The following is a 22,890-nucleotide window of genomic DNA, read 5'->3' as shown; positions in this document are numbered from 1 at the left end:
TCGAAAGATCAGCGGTTCAATCCCCAGCAGCAGAGCTGAGTATGTGGATTGCGGCCATAAAAAAATTGCCAAATCTTCTCTGCCAATGCTAAACAGCTTTTTTGGCTGTTGACTCTTGTTTGGTGGATTGGATGATTGAAGTCTTAAGAAACAAAACATATTGGCAATCTAACAATTTATTCATTTCTTCTTTCTTTTGTATTTGGGACCAACTTATTACTTCTGTCTTAACCTCATTTAGTTTGAGAAAGTTATTATTCATCCACACATTTATTGCAGACAAGCAGGCAGTGAGGGAGTTTATTGCTCAACGTTGTATCATCAGCATAGCTCTTATAAAACAGGGGCCCTGTGAGACGCCCCATACAGCCACTTCATTCAGTTATGCCCAGGGCTTGTTCTTTTGTTATATTATCTATTCCTATCACATAACTCTATGTTTTAGCATATCATTTAAATGTGATGCCCTCCCCCAGCACTCACTGAATCCAATGAGAACCAAGTGCTATTTTGGAAATCCTCTGTGGACTCTGCAGATATCTTCAAGAGACAACTCAAACTCATTGGTGATTAAAATTAAAATGGTGAGTATAAAAACCACTTGAGCAATATTGACAGATTTGACAGCCTTAATAAGCAGCTTACACTGATCAGCCAAAACATTAAAACCACTGACAGGTGAAGTCAGTAACTTTGATTAGTTTGTTCCAATGCATTGTTCTGCTGGGAAAGCTTTGGTTCTGGCATTCATGTGGATACCACCTGACATGTTCCACCCACTCAAACACCGTTGCAGACCAAGTACCCCCCCTCATGGCAACAGTACTCCCCAATGGCAGTGGCCCCCCAGCAGGATAATGCACCATGCCACACTGCAAACATGGCTCAGGAATGGCCCAAGGAATGTGACAAAGACCTCAAAGTGTCAACCTGGCCTCCAAATTCCCCAGATCCCAATCTGAATGAGCATCTGTGGCACGTGCCATTAACCCACCTCACAACCCACTGCACTAAATGGATCTGCCGCCAATGCACCACAGGACACTCCCAGAGATCCTGTGTCCATGCCTCGACAGGTCAGAGCCAAGTCCCATCCAAGGAGGCCTCACCTTGGATCAGGGGTACATCTGGGGTACCGGCACATCACAAGAATCCTTGTGAAAATTTCAACTGCCATTGGGGAGTACTGTTGCCATGAGGGGGGGTACTTGGTCTGTGACGGTGTTTGAGTGGGTGGAACATGTCAGGTGGTATCCACATGAATGCCAGAACCAAAGCTTTCCCAGCAGAACAATGCATTGGAACAAAATAATCAAAGTTATTCACTTCACCTGTCAGTGGCTTTAATGTTTTGGCTGATCGGTGCACATCACAGATCTGACATCAAGCCCTCTTTCTGAAGTTATTCAGCTCTTTGTTCATGCGTCACTGATATGAGTCACTGATAGAAATGTTTCACTCTCCTGCAAATGAACCAAGACCGGATGTGGTCCTATTTAAAGACCAGATAAATCTGAGTAGCTATATGTAGACAATCACTAAGGCAGGGATACTCAAGTAGTTTAGCCTTGGGGCCACTTTTGCAAAACGACAGGAGGCTGGGGGCCGGTTAATAAACAAACAATAATCAACAGAGAGGCGATTCAGGCACTCTGTAAAAATATAGAAAACGAGGAAGGAAATATTAAAGAGCCTAAATCATTAAAAGAGCTAAAGCCCTAACGAAAACCTGCAGTGGTCGAAACATGTTGGCTCTTTTAATGATTTAGCTACTACAGTAAAGGCTTTTTAATATTTCCTTCCTTGTTTTTCTATTTTGTCAGAGTGCCTAGATTGTCGATCCTGTTGTTCCACGTTCTCCACAAGTACCCGACTCAAGATTTTGATCTATGTTCGTACATACAGAGCAACCAGACGTCTCTCTTTTTCTAAAAAAGCAATAATGATCAGATAAAATAGAGAAAAGAGGCAAATCCAGTTGCAGCAGCCACAAACAGGTCAGGTCTACACAGGGAGGCTTTTTCAAATAAACAAGCTCTATTTTTGGGGGGTTTAACACACTTTGGCTCCTTATTTACAATCAAGGTACAAAACAAAATCTCTGTGTGAATCATTTTAATTTAACTGAGAATTAGAAAATGGTCGACGAACCCTGTTGCAGGTCAGGTTTGGCAGACAAGCCACAAGTTGAGCATCACTACACTGAGGTCTTGACTGAACCAAAGTTCACGGTGAGGCATCATTTCATAAACTTGGTCCATGTCTGTCTTTTTTTATTTTTATTATTATAGCTGGCACATTCTTCTATTTTGTTTCTTACATATTTATTTTAGTTTATTAATTTACTGATATAAAATGGTTTTCTATTTTGAGTTTTTATCCTGCCTCTGGTCTTTCCCCACTTAAAGCGTTTCCTCAGTTCCTGTTCCCGTCTTTCAAACATTTTGTTTGTATGAAAAGTGCCATAAAAACAAAGTTTGATTTTAGCCCCTGAGCATCAACACATCTAAAACCTGAGCATCAAACCAGTGACCGTGACTCCAAACGTCTCAGCACTACAGCATAGCTTTAATTTATACTGTACATACAAAACAGAAGTTCTTCAGGAGTTACAAGTATTAAAATAGGTTTGCATTTCTATACATCCACAATGTTTACAGTGTCACCCTTTGAAAACAGGAATTAAGTGAGATCAGATGACAATTACAGTATATACAGTACAATTAACCTCGATACCTACGACATTAACATAACATGTACACTAAGAAACAAAGATTTAAAGGGGCAGTCCACGCCAAAATCAAAAACACGTATTTTTCCTCTTACCTGTAGTGCTATTTATCAGTCTAGATTGTTTTGGTGTGAGTTGCTGCGTGTTGGAGATATCAGCCGTAGAGATGTCTGCCTTCTCTCCAATATAATGGAACTAGATGGCACTCAGCTTGTGGTGCTCAAGGCGCCACAAAATAAATTTGAAACACTCGACAGCAATGTCTCTTTCCAGAAATCATGACCCGATTACTCAAGATAATCAACAGACTTTGTTGTGAGCAGTTCCATGTAGGAACTATTTTCTTTCTACTGAGCTATACTAGACAGAAGGAAGCGTGCATCTACTGCTAGCTAACGTCACAGCTCAGCCAAGAAGGATGCCATTAAGTACATGCACGCTTTCAACGCTGTTTCTCAAATGTATTTTTCTTGTCCCTTTAAGCACCACAAGCCACGTGCCACCTAGTTTCATTATACTGGAGAGAAGGCAGACATCTCTACAGCCGACATCTCCAACACTGCAACTCATGCCAAAACAATCTAGACTGATAAATAGCCGTATAGCTAAGAGGGAAAATATGTGCTTTTGATTTTGGGGTGAGCTGCCTCTTTAAGTGCCAACATCTAATGGTTTTTGCCCATTTGTTCAGCACACCATGACAAAATAATTTCATTAAATCCCGTCTGTCAGCGGAGCTTGAATTCGATCAGGCCATGGTGTAAAATTAACCCCGATATTACAGAGGCTACTTTCAAACATAATGGTTAATGTTTGGCTCCAGATACCCTGCAAGCAGCAAACCAAAAACCAAAAGCAAACCTCACATTTCAATACAAAGGGGCTCAAAAGAAACAAATTACTGGTTTGGAAATGCTGCACTCTCTCACATTAATCTGCTTCTTTTAATATTGATCCACCTGTCAAAAAGAAAACCATTAAACACATTTCCAAAGGGTTAGAAGGAAGTAAGAAAATCATTAAGAAAAACATTTTAGAGCATCAATACAAAGTAAATCAAATTTCGAGAGGGAAGGCAAAAGGCTTGATACAATACGTGGTCAGAAAATGCCAGGACACCATTTTGAATTCTGTCTTTATGTGTTGCTGCTGAATGGAAACGTGCGCCTCAGGAAACTCTTCCTTATGTTAGAGCGTTAATTAACTTTACTGATATCAAGCTTGACATTTAATTCAGGCAACTTTTCAAATTAGCAATGCAACATAATGTAGTTAAGAATGGGAATGAAACTCTTCATGTTGTCACTCGCTTCCAGGAACAGAAAAGTAATTACTGAACTGTGGGGCTTCTGTCAGGTGATTTTCTGAGCAACTGTCGCGGGCGAGGAAGGAAAAGACTATTTACTGTTGTTGCTGTGATGATTCTGCAGGCGCAAGAACAGACCGCTGTTGATAAAGAATGTGGAGGGAAAACATCCACTTGTTTGTGTTCAGTCATGCAACCAACAGGTGGAGCTCAGTGTGTTTTGATCATTGTCTACCACAGTCGAACAGCGTTCGCCCAGCGAGGCCAGAGATGCAGTGAACTGTCATTTATGGCTCCAAAAAACAAAACAAAAAATCAACTGCATAGATCAAACATGAACTGAACTCAGCAATTTATACTTTTATCATTAGTAAAGATGCATTAGCAAGTACTGTAGTATACCCTTGATGTGTTAAAGGTCCAGTTTGAAGGATTTAGAGGCATCTATTGGCTGAAATAGGCAGCAAGAGGGTTCCTGTACTCCAGCTTCCTCCCACAGTCCAAAGACATGCAGGTTAATTGGTGGTGTGAGTGTGAATGGTTGTCTGTCGCTATGTGTCAGCCCTGTGATAGTCTGGCAACCTGTCCAGGGTATACCCCGCCTCTTGCCCAGTGTCAGCTGGGATAGGCTCCAGCCGTCCCACAACCCCTAACAGGATAAGCGGTTATGGATAAATGAATATTGGCTGAAATGAATGTGATATTCATAACTATGTTTGATTAGTGTAAAATTACCTGAAATTAATAATGGTTGTGTTTTCGTTACTTAAAAAACGAACCGGTTATGGGGACGTACATATGCCATTTTTTCTGGCCCTTGAATTGTCTTCAACGTAGACGCATGGCAGGCGTGCTCAAACAGAGCGACACTGTTCATCTTCTGGAACAACCACTCACAGCCAACAAATATCTTTCCCTTCTCCCGTAAATGTCATTCTGTGATAAATACGGAAAAGGTGATCATTTTGGTGCAGGGCTGCCACAATTTTACATCTGTCCCACAGACGATAGGCCTACACACTTATTAACAGCGCCTGGAAGATCAGCTCTGCACTCAGGATTTCAGGTAAATAAGTTTCAATATGGTGCTTGTTACAACCTCAGATCAAACCTGCCGCACTCCTAAAGGCTGGCACAAAAACAGCCCAATAGTAACTCCTTGCGTTTTCCAGGCAGTTTAAGACGTGGCATGTGTACGGGCCCTATATCTACATACAGAGTAGGTCCTCTCTCGCACGGAGTCTGCCATGTTGTTCTACAGTAGCCCAGAACAGACAAACCAAACAGTAGCTCAAGATAGCAGAATTCGTAGTTTCACGTTAGACACCGGAGCAGTTTGAGTTCTGCAAGCTCAACGCTAGATGCCACTAAATCCTACACACTGGACCTTTAAGACTGGGTGTGAAAGACGCGCAAGCAAAAATGTCTGGTGAGCATCTGGGAGATCCACAACAGGTTTCTAATTCCAACAGAACATAATGCATTACAGACATGTTTGTGAATGAAGTAAAGAGAGAATAACACAAACCAAGTCTAACACTGAAATCAAAATTAGCACTAGGCCTGCCTGTTACTATAACTGAGGACGTTACTTGTGCCTGTTACTGCGTATTACAATCAATGTTCCATAACAGCTACAACAGCTCAGCAGTTGAACGCAGTTTTCATTAATTAGAAGCCAAAAGAAATTGAAAAAAAAAAAAGCATTACAAAACATCATAATGCCTGGTTGAAACTGTTTGGACAGAGAAATCTGCTTTGGACATCTAAAGGTATGAGAGCTAGTGGTGGTACCTGAACATGGATACACAGACAGCTGAGGAGGTTACTGTCACTCCAAACACTGGCTGCAGTGGCTTTATGTCGAACAGTTTTCAGCCCTCGACACATGAAGAGAAAATAAACTACACGATTATAAATCTGCGTTGACATTTCTTTATCGTCTGTTACGTATTTCAAGTTTACACTGCACAGGAGAAAACACAGCATGAGTATCAACATCTGAATCTCTGTCGTTATAAAGGACTTTATAACTTTAATGTCTCTACTCATTTCCTGTTGTTCTCTGATTCCTGTTAATAGAGGTTTTGGTTTTCTTCTCTTACTACTCTTTACAAAATCTGACCAGTTAAAGCTGTTGGTGTCGAGTACCCGTACAGGAATGATACTCAGACTATGGTTAAGATCAATCTGAAAATCAGCTGTACATTTTTTCCTCAGTGTCATTCACACGATATCAAAAATAAAAGGCTGTCAAATTCTCTATATCCTGTTCAAACTATATGTTGCTTATACATTTGTCACACTTTTAAATGCTAGTGATGAAACAACAAATCAGAATATGAAAACAACTGAACCGCTTTGTAATGAAATGAATAGAAGTACATGTCACATACACGTAACGATGAATAAGGTGTTAATAGAGGCAATTTTTTTTCCATTTTATGATTTATGAATACGACTCTGTCAGGATGGATTTTCATTTATTTGGAAGGAGGGTCACACAGATGGTTGCTTGACTTCCTTTTTTAACCAACATTTAATCTTTACATGGAATTTGTGGACATTAGTACCACCTATCTCAAGGTACCAGTGCTCTGTGTAAAAAAAATAAAATAAAAAAATTTTTTTTAGTCACATCACCATTTCCTGTTAACGAGGGCACAGTCTGCAGTTCTACTTTCATGTGCGTTAGTATGTGATTGTACAATCTTGTGGATACTTTTCATGTGTGCACGCTATACATTTGTCTTGTGAAAATAAATATAAAATTTTACATGAAAGTTAATGGGCATCTAGAAATGACCAAAAGGGTCCCTTATGCACTTGGAAGAAAACTAATCTAATGGAAATTAAAGAAGCCTCCAGTTTCTAGAGGTCTACTTCACATTACTTTACCTGAGCGACTACACCAACCTTTTGATTTCTGCACTTTCTCCAAAAGGAACACCAAGTATTTGTTGCCATATCACAACGCACAATACCAACCAGATGGCCTACCATTTAACCCTAACATCAATAAAGTGAACAGCAGATATGCGTCTGCTCATGCTTAACTCTGTATCCGTTTCCACCTATTGCACGACTGCGAAAATAATCACTATTTCAACTGAATGTGCAGCTGTAATCCTGACGTTTGAGACAGCCACAGCTAAGACCTGCTCAGATTATAATTGTTAGAGGATGACTATAGAACTGCACTAGAAATTGACATAACTTTCAACAAATATTAAATCAAAGAAAACTGGCTACAGAGCCTGATGCTGGTTTTTTAATATCGCCACAACCATGTCAGCATCTACACAAAATTAAGAACAACAAAAGGCTCAAAGACAACTAGGTGTTCATGTTTCGCCGTTCGAACACAGAACCTTTTAGCAGTCTGTCTGAGAGCAAAGGGCGACAATGCTCTCCTCCCACACGAGACGAAAATCTCACTAATCCCTGACCAGATGGCCAGAAATGAGTCAGTGTTCCTGCTGGATGCCATGTCTGTCTCAAGCTTCAAAAAGAGTGTGACATCGGGGTCTGCAATCACTCGTTCACGTCCCAAATTTCAGAGAGCAGCGGGGGCAGCTTCTTGTCCTGGAGGCGAAGGGCGAAAACCTGCTCCGAGTGGACGCTGCTTAGTGTGCGGAGGCTCACCAACTTCATCAGCATACGGGGAAACATCAAATGATCCTGAGGAAACCATTAAAACAAAAATTAAACTAGAATTACAGCCTTCACACACATCTTAGGGCTCGTTTATGCTCGACGTCAGATATGGAGACGAAGACAGATGGAGCCTCCTGTTCGCACTCTGCGTTCACTTTGTCCATATTTGTACACATTTCCTGAAAGCTAGCAGATATGGACAAAACGGAGAAGTACCACCAGAGATCGCGAAGGCAGTGTAGCATAATTCAAGCAAAATATGACACAGGAGATGACAAAGAAATTTAAATAATGGTGGAACGGAACAAAGTGGTAATGTAGTGAAAAAAATTCTCCGTCCATGTGTCAGGATGTATTGTTATATGGCTGCACAGACCACTGTCGTCTACAATGATGCCTCCATTTAAAGATACAGTATTACGACCCCCTCCACTGTTGCCTTGTTTGTTGTTGTGTGAAACGTTTGACTCCGCCCACTAGTGCCATCTGTTGGCTGTATCTATGCCAACATAAAGGACACATGGCAGTATGAGGGCAGTGGCGTTTACAACGTTTGAAACAGACGCGTCTATTTTTGTTTGTAAAGGAAGTATAAATGAGCCTTTAACCCGGCAGCACAGAAGATCTATACAATCAGCCAATTCAGTATCTGACCAAATATCTCCCCTTCTGTTCCCGAGTTACGACGTTGATGGATGGATAGAAAAGTGTTTTTGCAGAACATTATGACGTCACAGTGACGTTGACCTTTTGACTTTTTGGATATAAAATGTCATCACTTCCCCATTTTATCCTGTTAGATATTTGCGTGAAATTTTGTCATAATTTGCGTACAAATTCTTCAGTTATGGCCAGAAATGATTTGTGAGGGACGCAAGGTCACAATAACCTTGACAACTGCCCACCAAAATATATTCAATACATTGTTGAGCCCAAGTGGCTGTTTGTGCCAGATTTGAAGAATTTCCCTTAAGGTGTTCTTGAGATATTGTTTTCACAAGACAGAGACAGATGAGGTCACAGTGACCTCAACGTTTGACCTTCAAAATCTAATCAGTTCATTTTTGATTCCAAGTGGACGTTTGTGCCAAATCTGAGGAAACTCTATCCAGGCCTTCTTGAAAAATCGCAATGATGAGAATGAGACGGACGGAAGGTCACAGTAACCTCAACGTTTAACCTTTAAAATCCTACCAGTTCATTCTTGTTTCGAAGTGGACGTTTGTGCTAAATTTGAGGAAACTCTCTCAAGACCTTCTTGAGAAATCGCAATGATGAGAATGAGATGAATGAAAGGTCACAGTTACCTTGACATTTGACCACCAAAAAATATTCAGTTCATCACTGAGCCCAAGTGGATGTTTGTGCCAAATTTGAAGAAAGAAAAAAAAAAAATCCCTCAAGGTGTTTTTCAGATATTACGTTCACAAGAATGAGACAAAGGAGGTCATACTGACTCTGACCTTTGACCACCAACTTCCTCAGTTCATTCTTGAGTCCTAGTGGATATTTGTGCCAAATTTGGGGAAACATCCTCAAGGCCTTCTTGAGATATTTCGTTCATGAGAATGAAATGGACGCAAGGTTACAGTGACCTTTGACCACCAAAACCTAATCAGTTCATCACTGAGTCTGAGTGAACATTTGTGTCAAATTTGAAAATAATCCCTGGAGGTGTTCTTGAGATATCACGTTCACAGGAATGAGACAGAGGAGGTCACAGTGACCCTGACCTTTGCCCACTAAATTCTAGTCAATTCATTCTTGAGTCCAAGTTGAAATTTGTGTCTACTCTCAGCTTTCAGCAAGGAGAGTAGAGGAGACTGTGCCCTACAGTGACTTTTGCAATGTCTCTGCATCACTGACTTATAATGTCGAACTGTAGCTCTATTTTCAGTTGATGTCAAACAGTGACAAAGGATTTAGGTCACTCACATTCTCACATTCAGTAGCTGTATTACAGTAAAAACAGTTTCTCCTAATGGCCTTTCTCATCCAGCAAACAACTGCTCTTGTTTAACCCCCCCTCCAGTCTGAACAAAAAAAGTAACCTCAGCCCTGACCCAATGTGCTTGTTGTGATGACGCCAGCCAGGTTATGCTGACATACCGTCGGTCACAAGAGGAGAGGTTATGTAAACCACCAGCACTTACATTTGGTCTCTTTATCATGATGTAAGAGCGCAGTGCGTCCACATAGGGCTGCTGCAGCCTCTCCACCAGATCGTGATCCTGCACATTCGGGCGATCTGAAACAGAGGTTACCACACAAAACAAACAGACACCTGTTAATGTCTTTCATTGCAGATTATCACTGTGCGGTAAAATGTGATTCATGATTGGAAAATGAAACTGCGATCAGCCCATTTGTTTATTAAAGAACTAACAGGAGTAACATTAGCTCTAAATACATTCTGACTTTGAGGATTCACCGTAGGTTGTGGTGTTTATACATTCTAACCTGCAGAAAAGATGTTGATGGCAATAAGCAGCGCATATTCTGCCTCATCCAGGTGCAGGTCGTTCATTCCTTTAGAAAACTCAAAGATGGGGTTAATGAACTCAAACTGAAGCCCTGGGGAGGTGAGAGTTGAGAGAAACAAGGAAACAAAGTCACTCAAAAAGAAGGAAATGTGAAGCAAGAGCAGCATGTTAAGTTTTTTACATAACTTAACATATTAAACATACCCTATCGCCAAAACTATACCCCATATTTACGAGCATCATATTGCTGTATTTAATATCTGATGGTTACTGTCTACTTGTTGCAATAGTTGAGGCATGCTTGAGTAAAAAAAAAAAGACAATTTGTATAAAGTAAAAAAAACTCTACAGGAATACAGGTAATCATTTTATGTGATATTCATATATTACATAAACATCTGATAGGTAGAAATGAGCAAGTGCACCTGCTTTGGCGAAATCCTCCTTATTGTAGCTGAAATCCTTCAGAAATGTAATGCTGTCGATAGCAGGGTTGTACCGCCGTGATGTCTCAAGCAGCATAATCTGAGAAAGACAAAACACGTTTGTGAGAGGAATATTAAAATAAAGCCAAACTAAGACAAACTGATCTGCAGAGATATTCAAAGAAGTAGTCAGAATTGTATAGGAAGCAACCAAGTCTTTAAAACAGCATTGCTGAGGACTAGAAGGTCTATCAGTGCTAGTAACATATTTTCTGTATTCTATGACAAAAATATAAGATTTAAGACCTTACAACAACATTTTGAAATGAGTCAGCTGTCATATCAAAGAAAGTGTTGATTTTAATTCAGTGATGTATACAGTAGGGATGGGCGATATGGCCCTAAAATAATATCACGATATTTCAGGGTATTTTTGCGATAACGTTATTCATGACAATATCACATATTAGTAAACAAATGTAAATATTGTATTATTAATTTAAGAACACAGAATTGCAAAAAATGAGTGATACAGTTTTACAGTGTCTTCAAATATTCAATAAAAACTAAACTAAAATGATCTCTCATTTCTTTAGTTTGTGAACAACAACAGTAACTCAGAGTGAGATTCAGATTCTGTTACAATATTAATAGTTCAACTAAATACAATCTACCACAAATAACACATTCAAACAGCTCCCAAATACAAAAAATGTCACAGAATCTATGAGATCTATGAGTTTTTTGTTTGTTTTTTTCCACCTGGACCTTTATGCTCTGCCATTTCTCCTCTAATCATCACGCTGTAACCTGTGACAGGCTGTTATGATACCACAACTATCACACATTCACATATATGGAGTTTATTGTCAAGCTGCGAGCGTCACGTAGGTTTACATTACCAAAGGTTTATGACAAAATTACTTGACGACACTGACTCCTGTGTGCACACAGTGAGAGAGGAGAGGGAGAGACGCTGTGCTGCTGCCAGAGGAGCCGCTGAATGAGTTCCCTCTGAGCAGTAAGTCACTAAAAGAGTCTGAGAAGTCCGGGGCTGTTCATAAAACATTCAGGACGCCACAGTTTATTCCACACTACTGAAGCTGCTCCTCTCTCTGCTCCCGTGGAGTCTGTAATAATTTTGATTTTCAGCCATGTTTGTTGTTGCCTTGGGTAACAGTATGACGTTTTCAGCCATGTTTGTTGTTGCCTTGGGTAACAGTATGACGACAATGTCAACAAGGAAAAAATAATACTGTGAGTATATAGTATATATATAAATATATATGATATTAAAAATTCTACCGGTATCATCGTGAACAAGATGATATGGCACATCCCAAGTACACAGTTACAATGTTCATTTTAAAATGCTTGCATTCAGAGCAAAACAAACATTTCAAAAGTAACAGAGGTCTATCTTAATTCAAATTCAAGGGAAAACAGATTGTGTCACCTGTGTTCACTTTTTGTTCTACTGTCCATCATATCACAGTCTTAGAAACAGGCTTTTCCTCAAATGTCTGCAGAATACCTGATTTGTTTTCTATGTCTGATGAATGTAGACTTCAGTACCTGTTTACAAAGTGTTTCACCTCACTCAGTTTGTGTTACACGCCTACTAACAGTGTAGGAGGGCACTTTATGTTTGATGTGCTACAGACTGTGTCTCATGTTTCATAGCTTTAATGTCAAAGGAGCAGGCCTGTGTTCAAATCTGCTTTGACACTGTTTAATTTTGTTTGAAATGCATGCAGGTGTATTATATTTGTTCTTTCACTCTCATTATGATGTTGCTCATTTTTGTTATGTCTGTCGTGTCTTGAAAGCCTTTGCAGGCTGTGCACCTTCTGTTGCATGACACTTTGAGATATAAATTACCTTCACCTTGCCTTAAGCTGCACCTGCAAGAAAAATCTCTCATGACAAATAATGACAAACCTCAATGGTTGATGTCTTCAGTAGAGCGATCTGGTCTTCCCTCGTGAGCTCCAGGAAACCAGGAAGCTGCTTAGCAAAATCCACAATCTCCTGGACAGACATGATTGCTAGCTCAGTGAAGTGGGCGAACCGCTGCTGACGCACTTCTCGGTTCTGCAGGTCCTGACTCTGTGGCCACGGCTGTTGGATGCACAAACAAAAACATTAACATACACACCCAAATGTATGAAGTGGTAAGCATGGAGTCATCATTCCCCTGTAATGCTCACAAAGCAGCCGACACAGCGTATTAGAGGTTAAACCTGGACAGCAGAGATGCTCACATCAAGTATGCTTTTAACAGACATTGACTCCAGATGTCCGTGACTCTCAGTCTACCTACACACACCAGCAGTCACACAATAACAGCTTTTTGTTTCTATAGCAGCTATATTTTAATCCTCGAGCTGCCATGTCCTGGCAGAATACTGGCCTCCCACACTGAACACCTACCCTAAATGCAGCTCCTGTTACTTATTCTCCAAGTGTAGCTAATTTTACTGTCCCAAGTTAATCGTTACTACCGCAACCCCCACAACAGCATGAAAGTATCTATGTTTAATTTCTCTGGCCATGTGTCTAGTTTGTTTATGTTTTATTTGTCCAGCTCTGCTGCTCCTGTTTTTAGCTGTATGCCTATTTTAGTTTTTACATTAAAAGCAACAAAAGAGTCAGAGAATTCCTTGTATGTGCGCACATACCTGGCCAACAAAGCTCATTCTGATTCTGAAGTGGGCCTGCTGAATTTAGCATTAAGTGGGTGTAATAAAATCACCGCCTTCTATATGGTTAGTATAGCATGAAAGACAATTAACTGGTCAAAATTTATCCTCTGAGACGTCCACTTACTGTCACTTTCGGTCGGTCAAGGAAAGACCTTTTGTTGCATTGCTTCTGCATGGCCACCAGCTTCTCAATCATCTCCTGCTGCTGTGGATCGAGCGCGGCTGTTTCCTGCGGAGGGGTGGGGGTGACCACTGTGGACGTGCGGGCTGTTTCCTCCTCCTGCTGCTTCTTCATCTTCTTCAGTCTGATTTGCTCCTCAGAGAGCACACCTACAGGTCAGAGAGGATACACTCGAGTTAACAGGATGTTCCACTTTATTCTTATGATTTTCACTCTGGCTGCAAACCCACGTTCCAAAATTAAAGCAGAATCTAAATTTTCTCTATCTGATTCATTTGGCATTCAGACACTCACACTGCTCCAGCATGCCCGCCTCCCGACACTTGCGCAGGCGGCACTGCTGGCACTTGCGCCGCATGTACATGTCCATTTCACAGCGGCCATTGTTTTTGCAGTTGTACTGGGCACTTTTAATGACGCTGCGCCGAAAGAAGCCCTTGCAGCCCTCACAGCTCAACACGTTGTAATGGAAACCAGAGGCCTTGTCACCACATACGCTGCACACCTCATTGCCGAGCATCTTTGGCGCGGGCCCCTTCTTTCTCTTCACTGGCTGGCCATCTACACACACATAGAAAAAAGAGGTGATTAGCCATGTTAAGCACTTTCAAGAATTATAGGCACGGAAATTCTCTAAGTAGCAACTTGTTTACTGAGTAGCTCACACAATTATGATTATGATTATCACAATTATTTTGATCAATACTGATATCACAACATCAAAATACGACTTAAAATAAGGTTCTTCTTTATCCGAATACAGTCCATCTTCAATGGACACATATCTGCTAGTGCATTTTATTTTATTTTTTACAGCGGTCATGGTACCATGACACGCCGCTCTGATGTCTTGTCCCTGGATAAGGACAAGAATTCAATAAGGTATCATTAGTCATGGTAGAATGAGTGTCAGCATTTCTGTGGACAGTTTTCCTCTTAGCCTTCATGTGTTCATTGTTCTATAGACTGTTGAGTGTTTTTTAGGTGGTAACAATTTAGTTGTGTTTCTTTGTGGTGCAGACACAAGAATCATGCACTCTTTGCTTATGATTTGTTGTCTCCTAAATCCAAATACTGCCAAACAACAGATGATAGTTGATGATGGTTGATTTTTGTCCTGATCATCTACAGTTGCTGCAACAGTCAGGAAGGTTTTTCCACAGACTGCTGCTGCAGAGTGCACACTTAAAGACAGTTAACACTAGGGCCCGACCGATTTATCAGCCGGCCGATTCAATCGGCTGATTATAGCCATTAGAGAATAATCGGCAATCGGCCAAAAGTTGACGCCGATGTTAACACTTATATTTTCATCATATATATGGTGCTTAGAAATGATGTCCTTGTGTTACTTTTTGCACTATAACCTACCTCTGTTAAACTGGCAATAATAAGAAGAACTCTGGTACTGTGAACATACATGTGAATGTCTTAATTCATATAGACTTTGCATGATTATTTTATTTCCCTGATGGTTTACTGCCTTTTTGCACATCATATTTTTGATTTATTTTGTGTTCAAATTGTTCATATGCTGCTTGTTCCACACAATTTTTGAATAATAAAAGTATTTGAAAATAGTAAAATGTTCTTCCTTCAATTTATATCTTTGTAACGGGTGTTTGAACTATATTTAAGCCATCAAAAGCAGGTATTTCGGGGGGTTTTAAATTGAAAAACGTAAAAATGTAATCAGCCGATATATCAGTTATCGGATTCTTTTATTCCATAATATCGGAATCGGCCCCAAAAAATCCATATCGGTCAGGCCCTAGTTAACACCTTGTTTAGTTATTATATTGAGTATAGTTATGTTGTTGACCTCTTTTATGGCCTAGTTGTTCAGTTCTTGGTTTGTAATTTTTCATGCATTTTTTGGGGTAAATAAAAACCTATGATTTTGTCAAAAACTCGTGTCCTTGTTGCCTCACTGCTTTATCCCTAACAATGATCAATATTCGATTAACTGTGCAGCCCCTAATACTGAGGGCTATTTGATGTGTGCTGGAGGATGGGCGAAGTCTGCTTGTCTACTTTCAATCTATATCTTTTTCTCTCCATCGCTCCATCCATACACACATCTACACCGCACAATTCAAATTCAAGTCAACCACATCCTGTCATATGTCTGGCGATTACAGGTGTCTGCATATTAACAAAAAAATACTAAATTTCTAGAGGAAAAAAAAAGGAGAATTATGGCTTAAATTCTAATTTCTTCAAACTTTTAGCAACTAAGACAAAGTCTGTAACATGATTAAAACACTGAGTTACCTGCTTATCACACAGTCTTGTACATCTGATCCAATTCAACCCAACACATTCACTGTGTTGAAAATTTATTCAAGTTAATTCAACTGTACAGGCTATCACTGACTGTGCTGTTAGTAAAGCACGACTGCACTTCAGTTTCTAAAAAAACCCCTTTGTTCACCCCTGTATTAATATACATGACTTTCATGACTAAAATCACTGACTTGCAGTTACATGCCTCCACCAACCAGACAAAGCTGCAATTGACATCCAGACTCATAATGTGTGTGAAGATTTTGAAATAACTTAATAAAAAAGGATTAGGCAGGTTTTTTTTCAAATGCGAAACAGAAGTTACTGCTATATTAAAATGTGTGATTCCAGTGAATAATTTCCATGGTGTCTTCACTCAGAGACTATTTTTACCAAGGAGCACAGAGAGCTGATAGAGAGCTTCATCACATGGTGACACGACAATCACCTGAAGCTTAATATTAGCAGAACCAGTGAGCTTGTGGTAGACAGAACAGAGGAGACCACAAAGTTGTAGCCATGACAGTAAACTTTGCTCTAAATATGGATGTTGCTGCGAGGAAGATCAATTCTAAACGTGGCTGCTTCACACACATCTCCCCCCCGACAGCATAGACGATCTGAACAATCAGCACAGTCTCAAGGTGGACGCCCAAGATGAGAGTCAACAATTCAATATCTCCTTCTGTTCCTGAGTTACATTAGGATGTCACAGTGATGTTGACCTTTGAGCTGCTGGATATAAAATGTCATCATTTCACGTGCAGAATTTTGTCATAATTAGTGTATGAATTCTTGAGTTATGAAGATACACTTGTTTTGTGAGGTTACAGTGACCTTTGATAACCCACATCTAATCAATTCCCACTTGAGTCCAATTGGACGTTTGCATCACGTTTGTAGTTGTGGACGTTTGTGGACGGCGTGTTTCTCTCTCGCTCTTGTTCTCTCTCCCGTCTGTCCTGCCACACTCTTTATTCTGAACACTTGACTGTTTAATTTATATATTTTCCAATTTTATTAGTTCTTTGTTTTGTGTTGACTTGATAACTTTATATTTGTTATTTATTTTGTTTTGTGTCAGTGTGATGTCACTGGAAAAATGTAAATAAAGGATTAATTCATTCATTTATTCGTTGTAGCAAATTCAAAGGGATTCCCTTGCGCATGTTCCTGAGATATCACATTCACAAGAAATGAGGTGGACAAACGGACAACACCAAAATACTGGTTAGTCTCATCTGTGGAAGCCGTCACACCAGTCCAGTAAGCACACAGACACCCTTGAAGAAACACACCCTACTTTTTTAAATTCTACAGAATGGTAAATGGACTGTACTTGTATAGCGCCTCTCTAGTCTTCTGATCACTCAAAGCGTCACATTCACCTACTCACACACACTCATTCACAAAACTGGTGGCCGAGGCTACCACACAAGGTGCCACCTGCTGCTCAGTAACCATTCACACGCTCTCATACACTGATGGAGCAGCCATCAGGAGCAATTTGGGGTTCAGTCTCTTGCCCAAGGATGCTTCGACATGTGGACTGACGGAGCGATTAGTGGATGACCTGCTCCACCTCTGAGCCACAGCCGCCTCTATGTACCATATTCCATGGTAGAATATACTACCATAAAATGTTAAGCTCCCCATTTCACTGCATCCTGACAGAAATTATGTAAAAATGGGACTCAAATTTAGCCATGCCTGCTCTCACATCTTCATTTTCAGAATGGTGATGCACCACTGATTTTCAGGTTTTCCCTAAATGACTACCTACAGGAACTGGACACCATTTTCCAGATACGCAACTAGACACTCTCTCTAAAGGGGATGTGCACTATTAAGTCACTGCCTGCTTTATTTATCTCAATTTTTCTTAAAAATTTAACGCCCTCAATACAACAAGGATTCAAATTTAATGTCAGTTGTATGAGAACTTTTCTCTCACCTATGCTGGCAGATGTGTCACCTGCAGATGGATCCAACTTAATGTCGCTCGGCTCTACCGGCAGAGGGCTGCTCATGTCAGTTAGTGAAGGGCCATTATGTGGGGGGACGCGGAAGTCATCTGGCTGGGAGAGGTCAGCCAGCGACAGCAGGCCATCGTGCTTCATTGTGGTGCTTCCACTGCTCTCCTCAACCATGCAGTCCAGCTGCAGCTCAGAGGCCCCGTCAAACACCTTACTCTCATCTGACAGAGGAGACACAAACACATTCAAACCACATTATATCACTGTTCAAGGCTTTATCAGCTTGTCTTTACCTCAATTGTGACAGGTGTCCAAAAATAAATGTTGGGTGATATTGCAGGGTTGGCTATTGGTGCTTTCAAAAATTATTCACACAGTGAGATTTTTCATAAATAATCATTAGTAATGTGGATATAAGGACTAAGTGAGTAAAGGCAAAGAACAGAACAGCTAGAACAGTCTGTTAAGGTCAGAAATTTGCGTCACTTTACTGTAATGGAGCCTTTAAAACCAGAAAAAGACAATGCTCATGTTAATACGAAATACAAAATCTAAGACCAGGGTTCCGACACGTTTTAATTAACAAAATTTCAAGCTTTTCCATGACTTTTCAAGGACCCAAAATAATAAAATCCCCATGAACATACACAACAATAAATTACAATAACTTCGGAGTAGAAAATCCTTGTGTCATGAACATAAAATCAAACAGCGCCTAGCAAACACTGTCTTGAATGATTTGTTTTTAGCCACCTAAAAAGAAGGCCCACCAAAAAATTAATACATGAATAAATAATTTAAGTGTACACTTTATTTATAACATTTTCACTGCTTTACCTTGTCTTCAGATGGACTTTTGTGACGAGGAACAGAAACCGTTATAATTATTTCTGCATAACTTCTAGCCTGTGCGTACACCTTTATAGTTTTGTGCTTGCATGTCTGTATCATTATATGAAAATTATGATCTATGGACATGAAAGTGTTCCTGTGTTATGTTCTGTAAAAACTGCAAAACCTAATAAAAACAATTACAAAAAATAAAAGGGAATAAAGTGTTCTGTATCTTACTTAGCAGAACAGTGAGTTGCTGGTCGACCGTGGCGTCAAGTGTGTGCAAGGAAAAATGGTGAGAATATTTCAATATATCATACACTCACACAGGTATTGATTTTTTTAGGTGGCTAAAATACATTCTGTGGCAGCCCCTGTCCACAGCAGTACACTGTTTAACTCTTGTGCCTGCAGATTCGGTTTATTAAAAACATCAGATAGGTTGAATCACAGTGTTTGACTACACATATTTAAACGTTACAGTTACAGCTGAAAATGACAACAGAAATCAAATCAATCGTCTACCCAGAAGTGACTGCTTGTGTTGTGCGACGTCACAGTGATTCGGTCAATAACCCAAACAGATGTGTATAGTATACTTTAATCTCAATGTTAATTATTCTTTGAATATTGAACAGCAACCTTTTCCAACCTCTAATAGCTGGCTATGTTCATATTCACTTCCAATACTTCCTACTAACCTACAAGCACAGTCAGTGCACTGTCCTTTCAAACTCTATTCAAACATGATACCAGCTGGCTGGCTCAAGGAGAGAGCGACAGACTGCGGGAGAAAAAGAAGAAATACAAGCTACATGATGGTAAACAGAACGTCACATCTACCTATATTCAAGATACGTTATGTCAACAGCTCCAGAAAATAAAAGCGCTACTATGTTACACTCATCAAAAGTTATCAACAGAAGATTACTGTGACAATTAACTTCATTACACACAACAAAATTCTATGACTTGTCCAAAACTTTCGAGGATTTTACTAATTCCATGACTTTTCCAGGTTTTCCACGACAGAGGGAACTTTGTAGGATGATATCTAGACTCAAATCATGATGCAGATATAATAGATATACTGCCCGGCTCTACTTACAACACTGAATGCTCAAACTGCTCTTTTCTTAGGCTGTAAAAAATCAAAGCAGTCGTGCCGTGGATGCATTTCAGAAAAAGGATTCATCAGACTCCCACGCATGAACTTCATTCTATTTCAAATCAAGATGTTCTTTTGAGTTGGACAACATAATAGATTATAGAATATAAATACCAGGCTGGACGGCCACTTCTAGAGCACACAACAGAATTATACAAAGTTTGTGGTATTGTAAAACAAGCTTTGCTGAGAGAAGTGAACCCTGTCCAGTTTAATCACACAGAGGACTAATATAGAAGAAGCGGTTCCTCTTACCATGACCAACATCTGGGATATCAGTCACAGACAGCGTGGACATCTTCTGCACAGCAGCTTGTCATTACGAAATCAACGTGTACCTGTGCAATAAAGAAAACAATCCGTTATAATGGCAACTATGGCAAGTATAACCACAGAAAAACATTTAGATGGAAGCAGTGTGATGAAGTGAGATAAAAAGGGAAGGAATTCTGCTGACACTCTATGTATGTAGGGTGTATACACATTCAAAACAGGGATGTGGTCGAATTGCATCAATAGCAAGGAAATCATTATGATCCAACACAGCGTAACGCCGTTCTTAGAAAGGTCTAAAATATGACAAGTCTTAGAATCAACCGAGATCCTGTCTATAAAAATGCGTATACAGGAAAGCCAACTGGCTGTAAAAGCAGAAATGAAAGTTTGTCATGCGCCACATACGGGCGCATTTAAGGAAGCTGATTCAGCAGACACACATGCATGATTTTATCTATTTTTAACCAGCCTGTGAGGAGGAAACCTCACTTTAAAAATACAGGCTTTCCGCAATTTGTTTTGACACAAAAAAAAACTCAAAAAGGGCATCTAAGTTGATTATTATGTATAATTTAATACAGCACTGTAATTAAACACCAAAGTCATGACAAATTAATGACTCTATTATATCAGCTGCCAGCTTCTTGGGTCCATCTAACTAAAACTAATGCAGTTTAACACAACAGTCCTGCAATAAATCCTCCCATCATGAAGGTTATAATGTTCAGGTTTTTTTTTTTTTGTTGAAACTGTCTTCGAGCGGAGCTGATTCAACTTCACGGTCATTTCAGAGGCTGCAGTTGATGCTGCTGTTGAACTGTATTATGTTAAAATTCAGGGTGTTTATTCAGCCTATCCTGGTTGATATAAACAGGGTAGATAAAATAACAAGATGAGAATGTCTGTTACTGTAAAACACAGAGGCACTTTATCACACTGATGCAGAAATATTATATTAGACTGTTACAAACTTGACAACATAAAACTGTTGCCCTGGTAACAGAATAGCAATGAAACAGTCTAAAGGCAACCCTGGCAATAGGGTGTGGTCTTAACCTAATGTCTATAGCTGCCCCTAATGCATATCTTTCTATCAGCTCTGAGACAGGGGTGGGCGATATGGCCCTAAAATAATATCACGATATTTCAGAGTATTTTTGCGATAGTGAAATTCTTGACGATATGACAAACTAGAAAAAAAATATATTAAATAATTAAAGAAAATAGAACCGCAAAAAAATAAGTGATATAATTTGCAGTTTGTCTTCAAATATTCAGTTTGTGAACAACAGTAACTCAGAGTGAGATTCAGATTCTGTATACAATATTAATAGTTCAACAAAATAAAATTTAAATTGCAAATTTCACATTTAAACAGCTCCCAAATACAAAAATGGCCCCTGGGATCTATATATATATATATATATATATAAATCAACAGGTGATTTCCTTCTTTTAGTAAAACTAAATGATTGAGTTGTTTTTTTTCCACCTGGACCTTTATGCTCTGCCATTTCTTCTCTAATCATGTAATGTAACCTGTGACAGGCTGACAGACACCACAACTATCACACATTCACATATATGTAGTTTTTTGTCGAGCTGCGAGCGTCATTTAGGTTTACATTACCAAAGATTTATGACAAACAACACCGACTCCTGTGTGCGCACAGCGAGAGAGGAGAGGGAGAGACGCTGTGCTGCTGCCAGAGGAGCCGCTGAATGAGTTCCCTCTGAGCGGTCAGTCACTAAAAGAGTCTGAGAAGTCCGGAGCTGTTCATAAAACATTCAGGACGCCACAGTTTATTCCACACTACTGAAGCTGCTCCTCTTTTTGGAACCACTGCAGAGTCGGTAATAATTTCGCTTTCAGCCATGGTTATGGTTGCCATGGGTAACAGTACGACGTCAATAAGTCAACACATCGAAATATTGCGAGTATCACGACATGAATTTTTCATATCATATTATAAAATATACCGGCATTATCGTGAACGAGATGATGTGGCACACCCCTACTTTGAGATCTTCTAAATGTGTGAGATTTAGGATTATACCATATAAGATTCTGTGCACAGCATGTATTACTTTTGTTAGATTATCCAAGATGGAAGACAAACATTAAGCTTTACGCTGGCATAATTGTGGCATAATTTATTCCACATGTTCTTGGACAGTCCAGCTGTTTAAACACTCTGGTCAGAAGTGATATCGCTTATGTCAGAGTTTTTAAATGTCAATTTCCGTGTGTGCCCGAAGTATGCTTGCTGGGCATGAAGTTGGAAGTTGAAGTTGTCGAAGACCTATGGACACTGGGTTGCTCATCTACTAAGAGACTAATTCTTCCAAACTGGAAGGGGCGTAAAGCAGCCTGCTTCACAAGGGACTCCTGGCTGAAGGAAATCCTGGACTTACTAGACATGGAATGGGCGGCCTGCCTGTTATAAGACTTTGATAAGGGGCTTGAAGACCACTGGGAAACTGTCCCCCAGCCCCCAGTTTAAAAGGCTTGTATACAATGAATGTATGAGATCCAATACATGTATTGTTTATTTTCTATTCTTGCGTCTCTCCTATCTGATTTTCCCTTGTTGAGTGTGTGTTAAACCTAAAAGAAAGAAGTAAAATTAAATAACTGTTAATAACAATAAAGGCAATACTACCAAAAGCAGCCTGGATCACTGATTGGAACATATGCGTGCTTAAAAGGGCATACTCCTTTTACTTTTTTGTGTCTGACATTTCGTTTCTGCCTCTGTCATTGTACCGTGTGGTTTGTTTGTTAACTGCTTGCGAGGATAAATACAGTATATATTAGGGCCGTAACCGTACATGTATTTGTGTCGAACCGTTCGGTACGCG

General features: G+C 39.8%; 1 protein-coding gene across 1 annotated transcript; it reads right to left on the bottom strand.

Moving 5' to 3' along the window:
• Positions 1-2,547: 2,547 nt before the first annotated feature.
• nr1h3 (nuclear receptor subfamily 1, group H, member 3) lies at positions 2,548-20,147 on the bottom strand. The gene is made up of 9 exons (XM_050042356.1): positions 20,008-20,147; positions 17,729-17,971; positions 13,783-14,049; positions 13,432-13,637; positions 12,544-12,723; positions 10,603-10,702; positions 10,155-10,268; positions 9,848-9,942; positions 2,548-7,718 (listed from the first exon to the last, which is right to left on the bottom strand). The coding sequence occupies exons 1-9, from the start codon at positions 20,048-20,050 to the stop codon at positions 7,572-7,574; spliced, it is 1,395 nt and encodes a 464-aa protein (XP_049898313.1). The 5' UTR covers positions 20,051-20,147; the 3' UTR covers positions 2,548-7,571.
• Between the last annotated feature and the right edge of the window lie 2,743 nt (positions 20,148-22,890).

The sequence above is a fragment of the Epinephelus moara genome, chromosome 1 (assembly GCF_006386435.1).
Source record: "Epinephelus moara isolate mb chromosome 1, YSFRI_EMoa_1.0, whole genome shotgun sequence".
NCBI classification, from domain to species: Eukaryota; Metazoa; Chordata; class Actinopteri; order Perciformes; family Serranidae; genus Epinephelus; species Epinephelus moara.
This window is presented reverse-complemented; position numbering and strand designations above follow the sequence as displayed.

Excerpts from the sequence above, each read along its gene's own strand:
- nr1h3 (XM_050042356.1), bottom strand. The coding sequence starts at position 20,050 with ATGTCCACGCTGTCTGTGACTGATATCCCAGATGTTGGTCATG. Across the intron at positions 14,050-17,728 it reads TGACACATCTGCCAGCATAG|ATGGCCAGCCAGTGAAGAGA; the intron begins GTGAGAGAAAAG and ends ATGTGTGTGTAG. Across the intron at positions 7,719-9,847 it reads TCATGATAAAGAGACCAAAT|GATCATTTGATGTTTCCCCG; the intron begins GTAAGTGCTGGT and ends TGGTTTCCTCAG.